This window comes from Cornus florida, unplaced genomic scaffold (assembly GCF_030987335.1).
Source record: "Cornus florida cultivar Cherokee Brave unplaced genomic scaffold, ASM3098733v1 CherokeeBrave_3.0.0_Hap2_Chr11, whole genome shotgun sequence".
Classification (NCBI taxonomy): Eukaryota; Viridiplantae; Streptophyta; class Magnoliopsida; order Cornales; family Cornaceae; genus Cornus; species Cornus florida.
Window position 1 is genome coordinate 126,718,779 of NW_026775581.1, and position 16,576 is coordinate 126,735,354.

The 16,576-nt window shown below is 37.7% G+C and overlaps 1 protein-coding gene and 1 long non-coding RNA gene across 2 annotated transcripts; both read left to right on the forward strand.

Moving 5' to 3' along the window:
* The first annotated feature begins 722 nt into the window (after positions 1-722).
* On the forward strand, positions 723-7,691 carry LOC132286489 (uncharacterized). Its single transcript, XR_009472794.1, has 6 exons — positions 723-1,172; positions 1,729-1,798; positions 2,839-2,887; positions 4,054-4,142; positions 4,292-4,348; positions 4,479-7,691. It is a non-coding gene; the product is annotated as an uncharacterized LOC132286489 (long non-coding RNA).
* A 6,254-nt stretch (positions 7,692-13,945) lies between these two features.
* On the forward strand, positions 13,946-15,549 carry LOC132285893 (splicing factor U2af large subunit B-like). Its single transcript, XM_059788120.1, has 4 exons — positions 13,946-14,230; positions 14,384-14,522; positions 14,791-14,858; positions 15,161-15,549. Exons 1-4 carry the CDS (start codon positions 14,123-14,125, stop codon positions 15,296-15,298), a joined length of 453 nt encoding a protein of 150 aa, XP_059644103.1. The 5' UTR covers positions 13,946-14,122; the 3' UTR covers positions 15,299-15,549.
* The last annotated feature ends 1,027 nt before the right edge of the window (positions 15,550-16,576 follow it).

Sequence of the window (16,576 nt, forward strand, 5' to 3'; positions counted from 1 at the left end):
GACCCATCAACTCTGGCGCGTTTCAGCTCCGATAATCAAACGGCGGAATCCTCCGGATCGCATTCCCAACACTAATACATTACACGCCTGACTAATTTGCACGGGTCAACTCAACTCCGGCGACATCCACAGCAATCCGTCCTTGATGGAATTCAACTGTCGGCAACCATAAACCGTCGGCCGGTGCTTGTTTTCTCCATCGTCTGTGTCTCTCCGTCGCCAATCTGCTTTCTTTTTACAAATGGGTTTTGAGCAGAGTGGAACATTTTTGCATAATTAATACACGGCACGGATCCTACTAGCAGTCCTTGGTTAACAGTAGGAAAAAGAAATCGAATAATAATAATAAAAAAAATCGATCAGAGTTTCGTTGCCGACACCGCCATCGATTTTTGACACCCCAAATTTGGCATTCCCGGTCTTCTAGAGAGAAAATCGAAACTAGAGCGAAAATCGCAGATGGGTGAAGAGAGAGAGAGAGAGAGTGGGGCCCATTCTTTTTGCTAGCTAGATGCTACATAGGAATCTACCTAACAAATCGGGTAAATCCATCGGGCGTAAATATCATTTTTCCTGCATTCAATACATTATTCTTCCATATTAGTAAATGATATGACAGAATCTTTATAAGCTCAAGGTATTATTCCAAACGAAATAAAAGAAAAAAGGGATAACTAATATTTTGTTTTTAATTGAGAAAAGAAAATACTCCTAAAGGATAAGGAGTGATTTTAAAGGATAATTTAATTATTTTTACTATCCTTTTTATAGTGAAATTATTTAAAGAGAAAGGTTTACAATTTTGAAACTTTCATAATAATATAAATAGCATTAACCTTATAAAAATATATATGAATATGATAATAAATTAGTTAAAGTAATTACTTTTATTTTAACTCTTCTTCAAGAATGTCATCATTTCTTTTATTTTCCTTAAAAATAAAAACAAAAAAGCCAAAAACAAAAGAAAAGAAAACAAACATTATTAATTCATTATTGTACATTTATACTTGTAAATAGAAGGTGGACTCGAAGAGTCTGGAAGGAGAGCGAGAGAGAAGAAGACGATGACGACTCGAATAGCTCCGGGGGTCGGAGCGAACCTGCTCGGCCAACACTCTGCTGAAAGGGACCAAGAAGCCACCGTCTACGTCGGCAACCTCGATCCTCAGGTTTTTCTTCCCTCAGTTCATTTCGCTATTCTTTTTATTCTTTCTATAAAACTTCTTTTACAAATTTGAGTTTTTTTCTCACATGCAATTTTATCATAGGGATTGTATATATGTATATACAACACACCAATGTTGAAAACGTAGTTTTCAATTTCCAACTAAAACAAAACTCAGATAAAATAAGAACTACAGTCTATTTGCATGCCCATTTCTTTTTTTAGTGAAATTTGAAGTTGTAAATTGGCGTTGTCAGCCATGTTTCATATATTTTTGTGCTTTTGGAGTTCTTAATCGTTCATATGGAATGCTTCATAGTGAAATTTAGGACCCGTTATAATTTAAAATTGAGTGCTTGTTGAATTTGCATGGATTTGATATTTGTGTGAATGTTCCAACTGCTTGCGTATGGCTCTGATTTATGCATTCTTACTTAATAGAAGTAAAAGTATTGAGTGAATCAGTCACTTTGTGTGCCATGTTTTGGCTTCGATTTGTGGGGGTGTATATTGTGCAGAATATGATTTTTCTAATAAACAATGCTTTTGTTTCTTGACAGTATAAAGCCATTCTGTGTTGCATAAGTTACTAGTGGTTGTGATTACCGGATATCCTTTTTCATATCAAAGGTATGGTATACTGAAATGTAGTCGTAAATTTTGATTATAAATAAAGGTTTCTTTAATCTTCTCCACCCATCACCCGTGTAAGCAGGAGGGCATACAATGGTTAATACACTCTCTTTTTCTTTTCTTTTTTCTTCTTTTTTTACCTTCATTGTTCTGCCAGGTTTAATTTCAATTGAACCTTGGTATTGGGGTGCAACTACATAATAGCGAACTAAATAAATTAGGAAAAATTGAAGTAAAATGGCTCAAGTAGTCAAGTGTAGCACGAGTTACTTGCTTCTTGTAATAAGGGTAATTCAACTATCAGCTCCACCAGAAACATTAATGGAATGCCTTCTTCATGGATAAAAACTATTCTACAGCTCTCATTACGCAAAAAAAAAAAAAAAAAAAAAAAAAAAGAAGCTGCTATATTACTGAGTCACTGCTCATACAAAGCAACACTGACATACACTTGGTGCATTTTTTATGCAGAACACCACTAGTAAACTTATGATTATACCATCTACAATTAGGTCTCTTGTGCAAAGAGGTTATCAAAAAGCTTGTGAAGTTGAGGTATTCAAAAAGTAGGAGAAATAATATATATGGTTTGAAGAGGAAAGCTTGAAGTTGGCTTCATTTTGGAAGTGTTAGGTTGCAGGAAATTTAGAAATAAAGTGCCATAATTTCTATAAGAAAAATGTGGTCAAACCCAGCAACAACTCTTTTGGAATTTAGTTTTAAACTATAGGCTAACCGGTAACAGAATTGATTAAGGTGACCAGGGCATTGTACCATAGGATTTTTGTCATAATACTTACATTATAACTAAACTTCTTTCCAAGTTTGTATTTTTCTTGTTTTCACGCTTTGCATCAATTAATCTCCTAGTAGCCGCACTTTCACTTACCCTGCTTGAACACTAGGATACTCCATTTTTTTTTGTTGGATTTTTTTTAAGGGATATGAGATAGCTTTATCATTAAGGATTCCCAAAAATCTTTCTATGATTGGTTTAACTTTTATGTGGCTAATTCTTGTTGTCTATCTGCCTGTAGGTAACTGAAGAGTTACTGTGGGAATTGTTTGTTCAAGCAGGCCCTGTTGGTAAGTTCCAGTTCTCCATCATTTTGAAAGCACAGTTTAATAATTTTAAGGAAAATGCTAAAATGCATATAAAGATATGCTATAAAGCATGCTTGGAGAACTTGGCTGTATTTTCAAATTGTTGGACATCAATAAGGTTAACATTCATCATGTTCTATGGATCCTTATTTATTATTAATACTTACTACCTAGTGACTATATACATGAGATGGCCCCCATTCAGGCACTTTGCTCCCTTCTACCTCTCTTTCCTTAATTTTTCAAATTGTAACGTACCTCAAACTTAGGCTAGGATTTATCCTTCATTTCTTTTAGTCATATTTTTTTCTGCCGCTAGTCACTGGTTTGGTTGTCAAATTTTATATCTGATGGGACAAAATTTATGGATTAAGTTGGTTAACAGCTAACATCTCAGTGTGCTGGATTGAGATTTGCCTTTATATGTTAAACATTGTTTGTGAGCCAGTGTTCATCTTTAAATGGTAAAACAAAAAGATGAATCTTACAAATCTCATTAACTCTGTAAATAGTTGTATAGGAGGTCCGCTTTTGGATGTTACACAGTATTGGAGTAACTTAGTTCTGTGTAACAGAAAGAAGCAAAATGAAGTGGTAAATTGAAGTGTAGAAGCTGGGTATAGAGGGATGGCATATGCAATATTTGGATGATTTGGGTTTGTTTACCTTTGCTAAGATGGGTTTTTTTTTTTATTTTTATGCAAATTCATAATATTGTTCTGTGACAATCAAGCTGTTATGTATATTGCTTTTTATCCAGTAGTATTTTAGAGAATCAAATGTATGGAGGTAGATTATCACTTTGTGTGAGATATTGTGAACATAAAGAAGATTGTTACTGTTTATATGAAATCTGAAGACATGGTAGTGTATTCTCTCTAAAACATATTCTTGTGCACAAAAATTGCTTTATTGTTTCTTGAAAAGTTTATACTATGATAACTTTCAATTTTTGTAAATTATACTTAGTTGTGTATATGTAACCAACCAACTCCTTAAAATGTTTTTTAGAAAAGAATTTCAATGTTCACGCTCACGCCCCCCAAGAATTTGAAATTGTAATATTGTTATTGAAAAAGAATTTGAATGTTCTAGGCCCTTGAAATTCCTAGAATGTGTGATTTTCATATTTCTCCTTTCTTTTCCAGTTAATGTTTATGTCCCCAAGGATAGAGTCATGAATCTTCATCAAGGATATGGCTTTATTGAATTCCAAAGTGAAGAAGATGCCGACTATGTAAGTTTTGCTTGTGGTGATAGCCATTCTTTCCATATTTGCTAAACTACTTGTTTAGTTGTTCGGTCTATTTGTTGAATTTAGGGATATGAATCCTACTGTGAGTCCTTTAGTTTTGATTAATGATCTTTTTTCCTTTGATAATGCAGGCTATAAAAGTTCTAAATATGATTAAACTTTATGGGAAGCCCATACGAGTGAATAAGGTGTGGAAGTTTATTTTTCTTGTGCATTAATTCTGATCTCTTAATGATTTGAACACGCCATTTTAGTAGTCTCTGCATAGGTTAAATGCAAAAATCTGATGATATTTTTTTGGTTCTTTATTGGTTCCAGGCGTCCCAAGATAAAAAGAGCTTGGATGTTGGAGCCAACCTTTTTGTTGGCAATCTTGACCCTGTAAGATTGTAGATTTTTGAAACTACTTGCTCAAACCTACATCCACTTTGATTCAACATATGTTATGTATGTGTGAATATAAGTGTGTGTGTGTGTGTGTGTGTGTGTGTATATCCAAAATCTGTCACACTACAGACAAGCAATCCTATCCATACATGTATTACAGACTCCTGCTATATACCTGTACAGTTCAACTCTTGCAACTCTGAAACTGACTCCCACACATTTTTTGCTGGATGTGGATGAGAAACTTCTGTATGATAGTTTCAGTGCATTTGGAGTCATTGTCACAAACCCAAAGGTCATGCTTCTTCTGCTTTTTTCTTTAATTTTCATGATATTATAGCTGTGTACTTCCGAGTCTTCGGCTCAATTAGTATCTCCTTCTCCTTCCACGTGGTGGGTTGAGGGTTCAACTAGTTTGTCTGTGTGTATATCTTACCTACCAAAAGAAGATACATGCAGCAGATTTGTTGTTATATACCTAGAATTGAGAAACAATTGCTACAATCTTCCCTTTCTTAAAAGTTTATTGCATCCCGTTTTCATATGTTTAGATTGTTGGCCTTCTGTTTAGAAAATTCTACTACATATGCCATAAACACCGGCCTTTCTTTTGCCTATGTATGTTTTCTTGATCAGTATGAGATAAGTTTTGGTTAAGAGAATTAAGGGGCTCTGGGAATCTTAAGAATTGGTCCATGCCACGGTCCCAGTTCATTTTATTTGCTAGTGCACAGGAAAACTAAAACCAACTCTATTTGTAAATTAGGCTTCTTTTTTCACATGGTTGCAACTAGGCCAGGTTCAATTTGGTCCCCTCTGAACCTTTAGCATGGCTAGGCATGTGTGATTGTAAACCCAACCCAACCTGACTTTTGGATGGTTTTGGGCAGATATCTCACAATGTTTTGTATATATACACTTCCTCTCCTAAGTCAGGGGATCTTTGGGCTTAGGTTGGAGGTTTTATTAAATCATTGTGGCTCTACCACTCTAGTATGAATCTGAGGTAAAAAAATAAAATAAAATGGTCCATCATTTCTTTTGTGGATGGCACAATAGATGTTCAATTTGGAAAATCAATATACAAAGAAAATTTCAAAATTCCCATCTTCAATAGATATAAATGGATTAATTAATGTGAAAAATGCTTTTGGATTTCACTGAAGTGTCAATGCATCGAATGCTTGTTTCCCTAGAGTTGGAATTTCTAAGATGAAATACTTTCTTTGGACAGGAAATATTTGATGTGTTGTTCATATAAATTGTTGATTTGGAAGTTAATATTATTTGGTAACGACATTGGTTGCTTCTTTATATGTTTTCATTCTAATCTAAATACTAATCCTTTGGTCTCTCTCTCTCTCTCTCTCTCTCTCTCTCTCTATGTACAACATAGCTGCAACACTTCTCTTCCTCATGCCAAACTAAAGCAATCGCGGCTTCGCTTGTCTACTGTATTTCAAGCTTTGGCCTAAGAGTGAATGGGTATATTTGTCCTGAGAAAACTTTTAATAGGGCATTTTGGTAATTTTACAACATATATCTAAGGTCTAAATAGGCCTTTTCAACAATTCAAGGGGGTTGAATAGTTCATTTCACAGGGTGTCAGGTGATAGTCCCAATGACTAGTTAACGGAAGAGGGGTGGTATCACTCCCCAAACCGTTGCGGGTGTATGTATTGGTTTCCGCAGATATAGCAGCCGTGTGTAATAAGGGCAAAGCTCAGTGGCGTCAGTGTAATTTACACTAATTACTATTATAGTGATGAATGTAGGAGTTTCTGTAAAAATAATGATGATGTTTTATGTCTGTGACCTTTCTGGTGGATCTCGTGGTGCATGTGTTTTATCTTTCTTTTATAGGCAACATTTTAGCAAATGAAAATGTAACACCCCCCACATTTTCCACGCATAAGTTGATCAGGCTTATACATGAAAAACGAGGGATATCAAAAACAATTGGCAATATACAAGCATGGAATACAAAATGATGATAACAAAAGAATTTAGACAGGAAAGGAACACTAAATAATACAACATCCATCCATCCTTTATTTAATACAGTACTCCATTACAACTTCAAGGATCCCTAAATATAACCCTGAGAGTTCAACGTCAAAAGTAAATAAAAACTGAAACTGGAGTAATACATAAAACTTCTACCCTGAACTGGATCGTAAGAGTAGATGAGTTCGGATGGTGGTCCCTCACTGCTAACCTCAACCTTGGAACGGGTACTGACAGTATCCTGAAATAACAACAATGGTGGGTCAACCCCACGAGCAAGTCCTCTCTACTATGACCCAAATCAGAGAATCAAATAAATTAATCATTTATATCCGGATGAGTACTATATCTGTATACATCCTAAGGGAACCATCCACTGTATAACATGACCTCAACCAGAATAGACGGTGATCACTTAGACTCACACTAGGTGGTTAAGTGTCGTCTTTCCCTACCCGGGAAATCAGCTATTATACATGGTGCACGATACTGACAACACAGACTATAACGAACTACACAGTGATAACACCTCTCAAAGTACTGATGAATATACTGAGCATATAAATTAGGCAACACATGCCAATAATATTACTAAACATACTGAGCATGTCAATTAGGCAACACATGCCAATAATATTGAACCACATACCCCGACAGCCACACATCTGTCTATAGCAACGAATGCATAAGGTATAAATGAGTCTAAACTTATTAGCCCGCTCACATGGTTCTATATGGCAACACATCCATGTAATATAAATGCGACATAATTGAAACAGTCCATTTATTCCCTGAAATGCACGCAGCATAATAATCATGGTTTATATACGATTAACAGTATAACTATTCCATAATATATAATGGATCATTTATATGAATGAAATCAAGCACTAATTAACTTAACATTAATGGTTTATTACAGTTTAATAAAATAATAATACCATTTACAGTCGTTTAACTTAATTACATACGTTTACTAGCGATTCGCCCTTTAATTGATACAATTAATATTTAGAAATATTAATCGGACCATTATAATAGTTAACGAGAAATAAAATAATAATATAATGTCTCGTTAATTCCAAAAATGCCAACCCGAGGCCCCAAAATGTATAGTGAAGGTCCTGGTAATGACAAAACAGTCCCTAGGGGTATTCTGGACTTTTCCAGCAGCTGCAGAGGCCCTTCACGCGCCCCCACGCGCCTCCCAGAGCTCCCCACACGCGCCGCCAAGCTTTCCCACTCTCCCACGAGCTCACACGCACTTGCACACGCGTTTGGAGAGTTCCACGCTCGCGCACGCGCTCCCACGCGCGTCTGGAATCAGTCGCGCGCGCACGCGCTGCCACGCGCGCACTAATGGTTCCTTGCTGACGCGGCGACCTCCGGTTGGTTGGCTGCATCATCTTTCCTACATGCGCGCCACACAGGATCAATCCACCTACCTTCCCTCCATCCAACGCTCACGGATCCGGGTGTACCGCGGTAACATGGACCGCGGTGCACCGGATCAATCGCTGCTGTTTAATGGTCCAGATGCGCGCGCATACCCTCCTATGGTGCGCCGCATCACACCGGATCACTCCGGTCATCTCCCCCATTGCCGGCGACCGGAAAACTCGCCGGAAGGTCGCCGGAAATTGCAGAAAAGCCCCGGAAAAATTTAGAAAATTCTAGAAAAATCCTTAAAGCCTTATTTAATTATTTTCGGCCATTATTAATTTCATAGGATATTAAATAAATATATACCATCCTATATAATTAAAATTTCATTAATTTAATAAGATAAAATTTATAATTTATTAATCTACTAACCTTGGCTCTATGCATACAAATAAACTAAACAATTAATTTATTAATTCAAAGGGGAAAAGTAGATAATAACTTTCCTTTTTGGATTTAAAATAAATCCGCCGGTTGCGCGTAGTCGGGTAAATTTTTCCTACACCGGTCTAAGCTCCTTTCTTTCTTTCTCTTCCTTTCCACACTTTTACAATGGTTTACTAAAATTTATAATTTGTGTCTAACTCCCTTTTCTTCCTTCTAAGGTAGGCTAGCTAATTTATATACAAATTATATAATATAAATATTACAAATATCTATTTTTTTGTATTTAAGTAACCACATTCCCAACCATATGGCTTTAAGGCAAGCAAGCCAAGTCAAGCAAGATGTCCTAAGGTAAATCCTATCCTAAGATTTAATTTCTTCATCATTACATTGATTTAATACTATTATTATTTATTATTATTATTATTATTATTATTATTATTAATAAACTATTATAATTATTATAATTATAAATATAATTATTATATTATTATTTTTATTCAATACAAATTAAATACTTTAATTAAATAATAATAATTAATCTAAAACATAACCAATAAAAATATCAAAACTAATCATTATACTATATAAAACATAAAATCAATAGTACATGCACGAATAAATAAAATTAATTAACTAATCTAACATATATAATTACAAGGTGAATAAATCTACACATTAAAGGATTAACCTAACACAAAATTAATTTAAATACACTCTTTAAAATTACGGGGTATTACATTCTCCCCCCCTAATAAAGGAATTTCGTTCCCGAAATTCACTACATACCTGTATTAAAAAGCTCTGGATACTTGGCACGGATAATATCTTCCCGTTCCCAAGTAGACTCTGTAGCACTATGATAACTCCACTGTACACGTACTAATGGAATAGTCTTCGTGCGCAGTATCTGATTCCTACGATCGAGCATACAGTAAGGTTGTTCCAAATAGGTTGCATCGAGTTGCAACTCAATTTCACCCACATCAATGTGTTGATGTCGATCTTCGTCCCGTAGAAATTTTCGCAGCATAGATACATGAAAAACATTATGTACCCTATGAAGATTATCTGGTAGAGCCAGACGATAAGCTACTGCCTCAATCCGATCTGTAATCATAAAAGGGCCCACAAAACGAGGCGATAACTTACCCTTTGACCCAAACCGCATTACTCCCTTCATGGGAGAAGCCTTAAGCAAAACCTGATCACCAACCTTAAACTCCAAAACACGAGTTCGACGGTCAGCATAACTTTTCTGTCTGCTTTGAGCTGTACGCATCCGATCCCTAATGATAGCGATCTTTTCTGACGTGTCCTTAATAAATTCAGGATCCAAAAAGCTGTTCTCACCAACTCCAAGCCAACAGACAGGAGACCTACACGGTCTACCATACAAAGCCTCAAATGGTGCCATACCAATAGTTTTCTGATAACTATTGTTATAAGCAAACTCTGACAGCGGCAAATATTCCTCCCAATTACCCTTAAAATCAAGAACACATGCCCGCAACATGTCTTCTAAAATTTGATTAACTCGCTCAGTCTGTCCATCTGTTTGAGGATGATAAGCAGTGCTAAGATAAAGTTCTGTACCCAAAGCCTGCTGAAAGCTCCTCCAAAATCTTGATACAAACTTCGGATCTCTATCTGATACGATGGACAATGGTACGCCATGAAGTTTCACCATTTCTGCAATATACAGCTTAGCATACTGTTCTGACGTAAAGTTTGAACGAACAGGCAGAAAATGAGCGGACTTGGTCAATCTATCAACAATGACCCAAATAGAGTTGTGATTTTGCTGTGAAGTAGGTAATCCCTCTATGAAGTCCATGGAAATACTCTCCCATTTCCACTCTGGTATGGGAAGTGGCTGTAACGATCCTGGCGGTCTCTGATGATCAATCTTAATCATCTGACAAGTGCTACATTTAGAGACAAAGATAGCTATGTCTCTCTTCATGCCGGCCCACCAAAACTGGCATTTCATGTCCTGATACATCTTGTCTCCCCCTGGATGTACAGAGAACTGAGAAGTGTGTGTCTCTCTCATCACAACATTTCTCAAATTGTTAGCTAAAGGCACAATTAAACGTCCTTTGTACCTCAATCCTCCATCAGTCTCTATAGAATAAAAAGGAACATCTCCGGAGGCTAACTCTGAAACCCGATCAATACACTGTTGATCTGAGAGTTGCGCTTGAATGACCTGATGAATGATAGAAGGAGTTACTACCACACATGCCATAAAAGCGTCTGCTAACTCATCAACAGTCTTCAAAGCATCCCACTCTGTTGCAAACAAAGTTGAAAGGCTGACATAGGGTCGGCGGCTGAGTGCGTCTGCTACAACATTCGCTTTCCCTGGATGATACTGTATAGAGAAATGATAGTCTTTCACGAACTCCAACCATCTGCGCTGTCTCATATTCAGTTCCCTCTGTGTGAACAAATACTGTAGACTCTTATGATCGCTAAACAATCGAAAAGTCTCCCCCAAAAGATAATGCCTCCAAATACGCAAGGCAAAAACTACTGCTGCGAGCTCTAGATCGTGAGTCGGGTAATTAAGCTCATGAGGCTTAAGCTTCCTAGACCCATAAGAAACTGGTCGCTCTTCTTGCATCAACACACAACCCAAACCCTTCAGAGAAGCGTCGGTAAATACTAAATACTCGATTCCACTCTGAGGTGTGGCTAAGACAGGTGCAGAAGTTAACTTACTCTTCAATTCAGCAAAAGCAGTCTGACAAGAATCATCCCATACAAATGGTACATTCTTCTTAGTCAGATGAGTAAGTGGACCCGCAATTTTGGAAAATCCCTGGATGAACCTGCGATAATACCCCGCCAATCCCAGAAAACTGCGAATCTCTGTCGATGAGGTGGGCTGTCCCCACTCCATAACGGCCGCAACCTTGGCTGGATCTACTGTTAACCCTTCTTCTGACACTACATGACCCAGAAATTTGACCTCTTTCTGCCAAAATTCACACTTCTCAAACTTCGCAAACAACTGATGTTCTCGAAGTGTCTGCAACACTGTGCGTAAATGTCTGGCATGGTCCTTCTTCGACTTAGAGTAAACCAGAATATCATCAATGAAAACAATGACAAACTGATCTAAGTACTCTCTGAATACTCTATTCATCAAGTCCATAAAGACAGCTGGAGCGTTCGTTAAACCGAAAGGCATAACACGAAACTCATAAGATCCGTACCTTGTGAGAAATGCTGTCTTTGGAACATCTTGTTCTCTGACTCGTAGCTGATGATAACCAGACCTCAAATCGATCTTTGAGAAGTAAGTAGCTCCCTTCAACTGATCAAACAGGTCATCAATTCTGGGCAACGGGTACTTGTTGCGAACAGTGACCTTGTTCAGTTCTCTATAATCAATACAAAGACGAAGAGATCCATCCTTCTTCTTTACAAACAGTACTGGTGCTCCCCATGGTGAAGTACTCCTGCGAATAAATCCCTGGCTGAGCAACTGCTGAATTTGATCTTTCAACTCTCGCATCTCCACTGGTGCCATTCTGTACGGCGCCTTAGCAATAGGCGTAGTGCCTGGAGCTAAATCAATAACGAAGTCTATCTCTCGACTCGGTGGCAAGCCTGGAATTTCCTGGAATACATCCTGGAATTCCTGTACTACCGGGATGCTGTCAAGAGATACCGCAGTCGCTTCCTGTGAGTCCTCCTCAAGAACGAATAAATAAGTGCTAGGCCCTCTATCAGGTTGTGGTACAACAAGAAGATACATCTCCTGTCCTGGTATAGCAAATACAATAGACTTTTCGTAACAGTTAACCTGAGCATGGTACTGAGATAACCAGTCCATCCCAAGTATAACATCATACGAATGCATATCTAACACTAACAAATTTGCAAGAAATCGAAGCCGGCCCATATCTATAAGGATATCACCGTTACACTCTCGTAAAATTGCGCCAACTCCCAATGGTGTATAAATATTAAGAGGTTGGTCACATAACTGAGTCGTCATACCAGATAAGATAACAAAAGATCTAGACACAAAAGAATGTGATGTACCAGTGTCAAACAGTATACGAGCAGTTCTACCATGTATAGAAAACATACCCTCAATAGCCTGAGGAGCCTGCGCATTATGTGGCATGAAGTTATAAACTCTGCCGTGATGCAACTGCTGTGGAGGTTGTCCCGGAGGAAATGGTGGTGCTGGAAGTGCCGGAAAATTCTGAACTTGCCCACGTGGCATCGGTAGGGCCGGTAGAGGTAATGGCTGGTTAGGTCTCGGCTGCCCATACTGTCCCTGCTTAGCTTTGGGACACATCTTGGCCGGATGCCCAATTTCTCTACAGTGATAACAACGTCCCGTAAAAGGACCTGTCTGCCTTCTCTGTTGATTTCCCGACCACTGTTCCTGTCCGGTCTAAGGTACCCCACCTTGTCTACCCTGATTAGGGACTCCATCCCTCTGCACATCTGGGTTTCCTTTGTTTTTCTTCCAAGGTTGATGTCCTTGAAATCTGCCCCGATCATTGGACTTTGTACCACTGCTGCTTCCTTTCTCCACTGTCTGGTAGTCTCGGTTAGCCCGCTTATCTCCCTTAGACTTCCGGTAATCACTCCTCATCTGGCAGTGCTGTAAGGCGGCATTAACCACCTGGATATAAGTAGTATATGCAGGACTACCTATGATCACCACTTTAATCGGCCATATCAAACCCTTCACAAAGCGGTCTCTCTTCTTTTCTTCCGTATTGACCTCCTCTGGTGCAAATAATGACAAATTAATGAACTTCTGTTCATACTCAGCCACCGTCATATCCTCCTGTTGCAGATCCAGAAATTCAGTCTTCATCGCTGATCTTACTGACATAGGAAAATACTTGTCATCAAAGCGAGTCTGAAATTCAGCATACGTCAATCTGGTCCTCTCATCGACAGTAGTAATACTCTCCTTTATAATATTCAGGGGATGCTGTTGTCAATGTCTATATAAGCCACGAGAAGAAATTTGCTTTTGTGGAGATGAGATCTGTTGAGGAAGCCAGTAATGCCATTGCCCTAGATGGCATTATCTTTGAGGTATTTGGGGGCTATTTTTCTTGAGTTTCCTTTCCCTATCATTTTTTGGCATCTCAAGTATGATATCATTTTGACACAGTTAGAAATAGGAAAAGCCTTCTGCATGTGCTGAAATCTTTTTATTTATTTTTTATCTTGCAAGATATCTAGATTTTTTTGCTGGTAGTAACCCTATGCATGTCATTTTTTATTTTACAAATTTTGCTAAGTTATTTACTTTTTTTAAAAAAATCTAATTACTAGTTCTTTATAGATTTTTTGCTTGTGTGAATATTTTTAATGGGAATTGCAATTCTTTGTACATTGTACTGTCTGTTTGTCTTTAATTTTCATATGTACAGGGAGCACCAGTTAAGGTCAGGAGGCCCAGTGATTACAATCCCTCTTTGGCTGCTACACTTGGTCCGAGCCAACCCAATCCCAGTTTGAACTTAGGTGCTGTTGGGCTAACACCAGGATCCGCTGGCGGGCTTGAGGGTCCTGATCGTATTTTTGTGGGTGGGCTCCCCTATTATTTCACAGAAGCACAGACCAGGGAGCTGCTCGAGTCGTTTGGGCCCCTTCGGGGGCTTTGATTTAGTGAAAGATAGAGAAACAGGAAACTCGAAAGGCTATGCATTTACCAGGATATAGCTTGTGCAGCTCTAAATGGGATTAAAATGGGTGATAAAACTCTTACTGTGAGGCGTGCCAACCAGGGCGCTACCCAGCCTAAACCTGAACAAGATAGTGTACTGTTGCATGCACAGCAACAAATAGCAATTCAGGTGTGAGAATTTATTTGTCTCCACCATTTTACTCTGAAACTTGCTTAACCAACTGTAGGATTCATTTTCGTATATTTATCTATTTAGCTATATGCTATTTGGTTGTTTGGTTAAGGTCTGCTGGTTAGTTCTTAATACCATTTTGTTTTGCAGAGGCTCATGTTACAACCAGCTGGTTCACTTGCCACTAAGGTTTTATGCTTAACCCAAGTGGTCACTGAGGATGAGCTCAAAGATGATGAGGACTATGAAGACATAGTGGAAGACATGAGAATGGAATGTGGAAAATTCGGTAAGTACTTTGAGCAAACTGGTGTTCCATCTATTCTTTTATTTGCTTCTTTTACCTGAAAATCTGCACACATATTGATTTTCTAAGTTTCATATCTTTCTGTTTTACAGCCTATTGTAGTCCCACATTCTGCTATACAGAATCAGGCCTAACATACATTCAATACAGAAGACTCCATAACCTTCTATCTATATTCAACTGATACTCATTCTCTGTTTATTCTGAGAAATTTTTTGCATATCAAATTTTCATTGTATTTAATTTGCAGGTACTTTAGTGAACGTTGTAATCCCACGCCCAAATCCCAACGGTGAACCGGCTCCAGGGGTTGGAAAGGTTAGTATGAACTCTTAGTCTGCTTCTAATGTTAAAATTAGATACATGTATCTGGTATACCAAGTTGATTTTGACCAGATAAATATATAGTTAATGTATTGAATGAAGATTGGATATATATATATTTTTTTTAAATTTAATATTCTAACAATTGTTTAAATTTCTGGTGAAATTATATATAGCTTAGACTATCTGAAATTATTTCAAAGTTTGTTCATGCATAAACATAATACTAGCTATTCATTTGTTAATGGAACAATTTGATCTGCAAATGCTAATGAAAATTTTCTTGTTTCTTTTAGGTGTTTTTGGAGTATGCAGATCTTGATAGTGCCACGAAAGCTCATACAGGGTTAAATGATATAAAATTTGGCGGGAATCGAGTAGTAGCTGTATTTTATCCCGAGAACAAGTTTAGTCAAAGGGAGTATGATGGCTAAGTTTTCTCCTTTGACTCTGCCTGGATGTCAGTTCTTGGGTGATCTCGTCTCTTTAGGAGAAACTTTCTTGTGGATGATTTATTGTGATTTATGTTCTTAATAACAGTTTAGCTGTTTCTTAATTTTTTTGATGGTCCTATTCGTCTTTCTGTTTTTTGTTTTTTTTTTTGGTTGCGATTTTGAACAATAATGTAGTAAAATTCAGTATTTCTTTACATAAATGTGAAAATTAATGTGAGCTTGAAATAGTAGTAGTCGTGCACTTGATTGCAATAGTTGTAGTCCGGCTTTGTTACTAATTGTTATCGGATCTTGAGTTGTACTTCCGTATAAGCCCATAAATCTTTCCTATTAATAAGGAAGATGATACTTTGGGCAACTGCAGACGTAAAATTTTGTTTGATGTCAGAAAATTGTGAGAGGTATTGAGCCCAAGCTATCTAGTAAAACTCCTCCTGCTCCTCCTTCAGTTTGAAAATGACAAAGCTGCCACCAAGCGGTCGAGATGAAACCTACCAATCACCACGTCGGGCACGGCATATGCATCGGCCTAGAACTGGGAAGTCACCTTGCTCACAATAGATGAAGACGTAGTCAAAAAGCTCTCCGATTTCGAGCTTTCCAAATGCACCACCAACAAAAAGAAAGACCAAACACAAGAAAGCATTAAAATCGCCCATAGAGATCAATTTTGAAAGGGGACAATTTCCATACATCAATAGAATGTGAACAAAAGATGTTCAACATTCTCCTCCTCTATTCCACAACAATATGGTTTCATAATTGTTGAGCAAATTAAAACATGACATTGCAAAAGTAGGGACAACAGTTAACAGGAATCCCGTTTCTCCAACGGCTGAAACAAACTCCAAGTCCAACCAACTTCACAAGTACATAGAACAATGATGGAGAGGATCCTCTCCATTCCCTTCTCTCTCCTATTCTTTTCAATTTTGAATCTAAAGGGTTAGAAATACACACCCAATTAAATTATATAGGCATAATTACAATATAGTGAGTTTGCGTATAATCATTGGATTGACCATGCATTCAAGGGTCGTGATATTCAGACAGAACAGTTTGACCTACTTACTAGGCAGAATACATGTGGCATACATCTGGCAAAAAATTAATTCAATTTGGCATCAAAATCATCACACGTTGTCCATTCATCTTCTCTCCTTAGAACAAACTGATATGAAGAAAGCTGTTTCAGTGTACTCGATCCAAGTGTAGAGCTTCATCAAACCCATTTCCTGCGTTCTCAAGTTCAAGTCC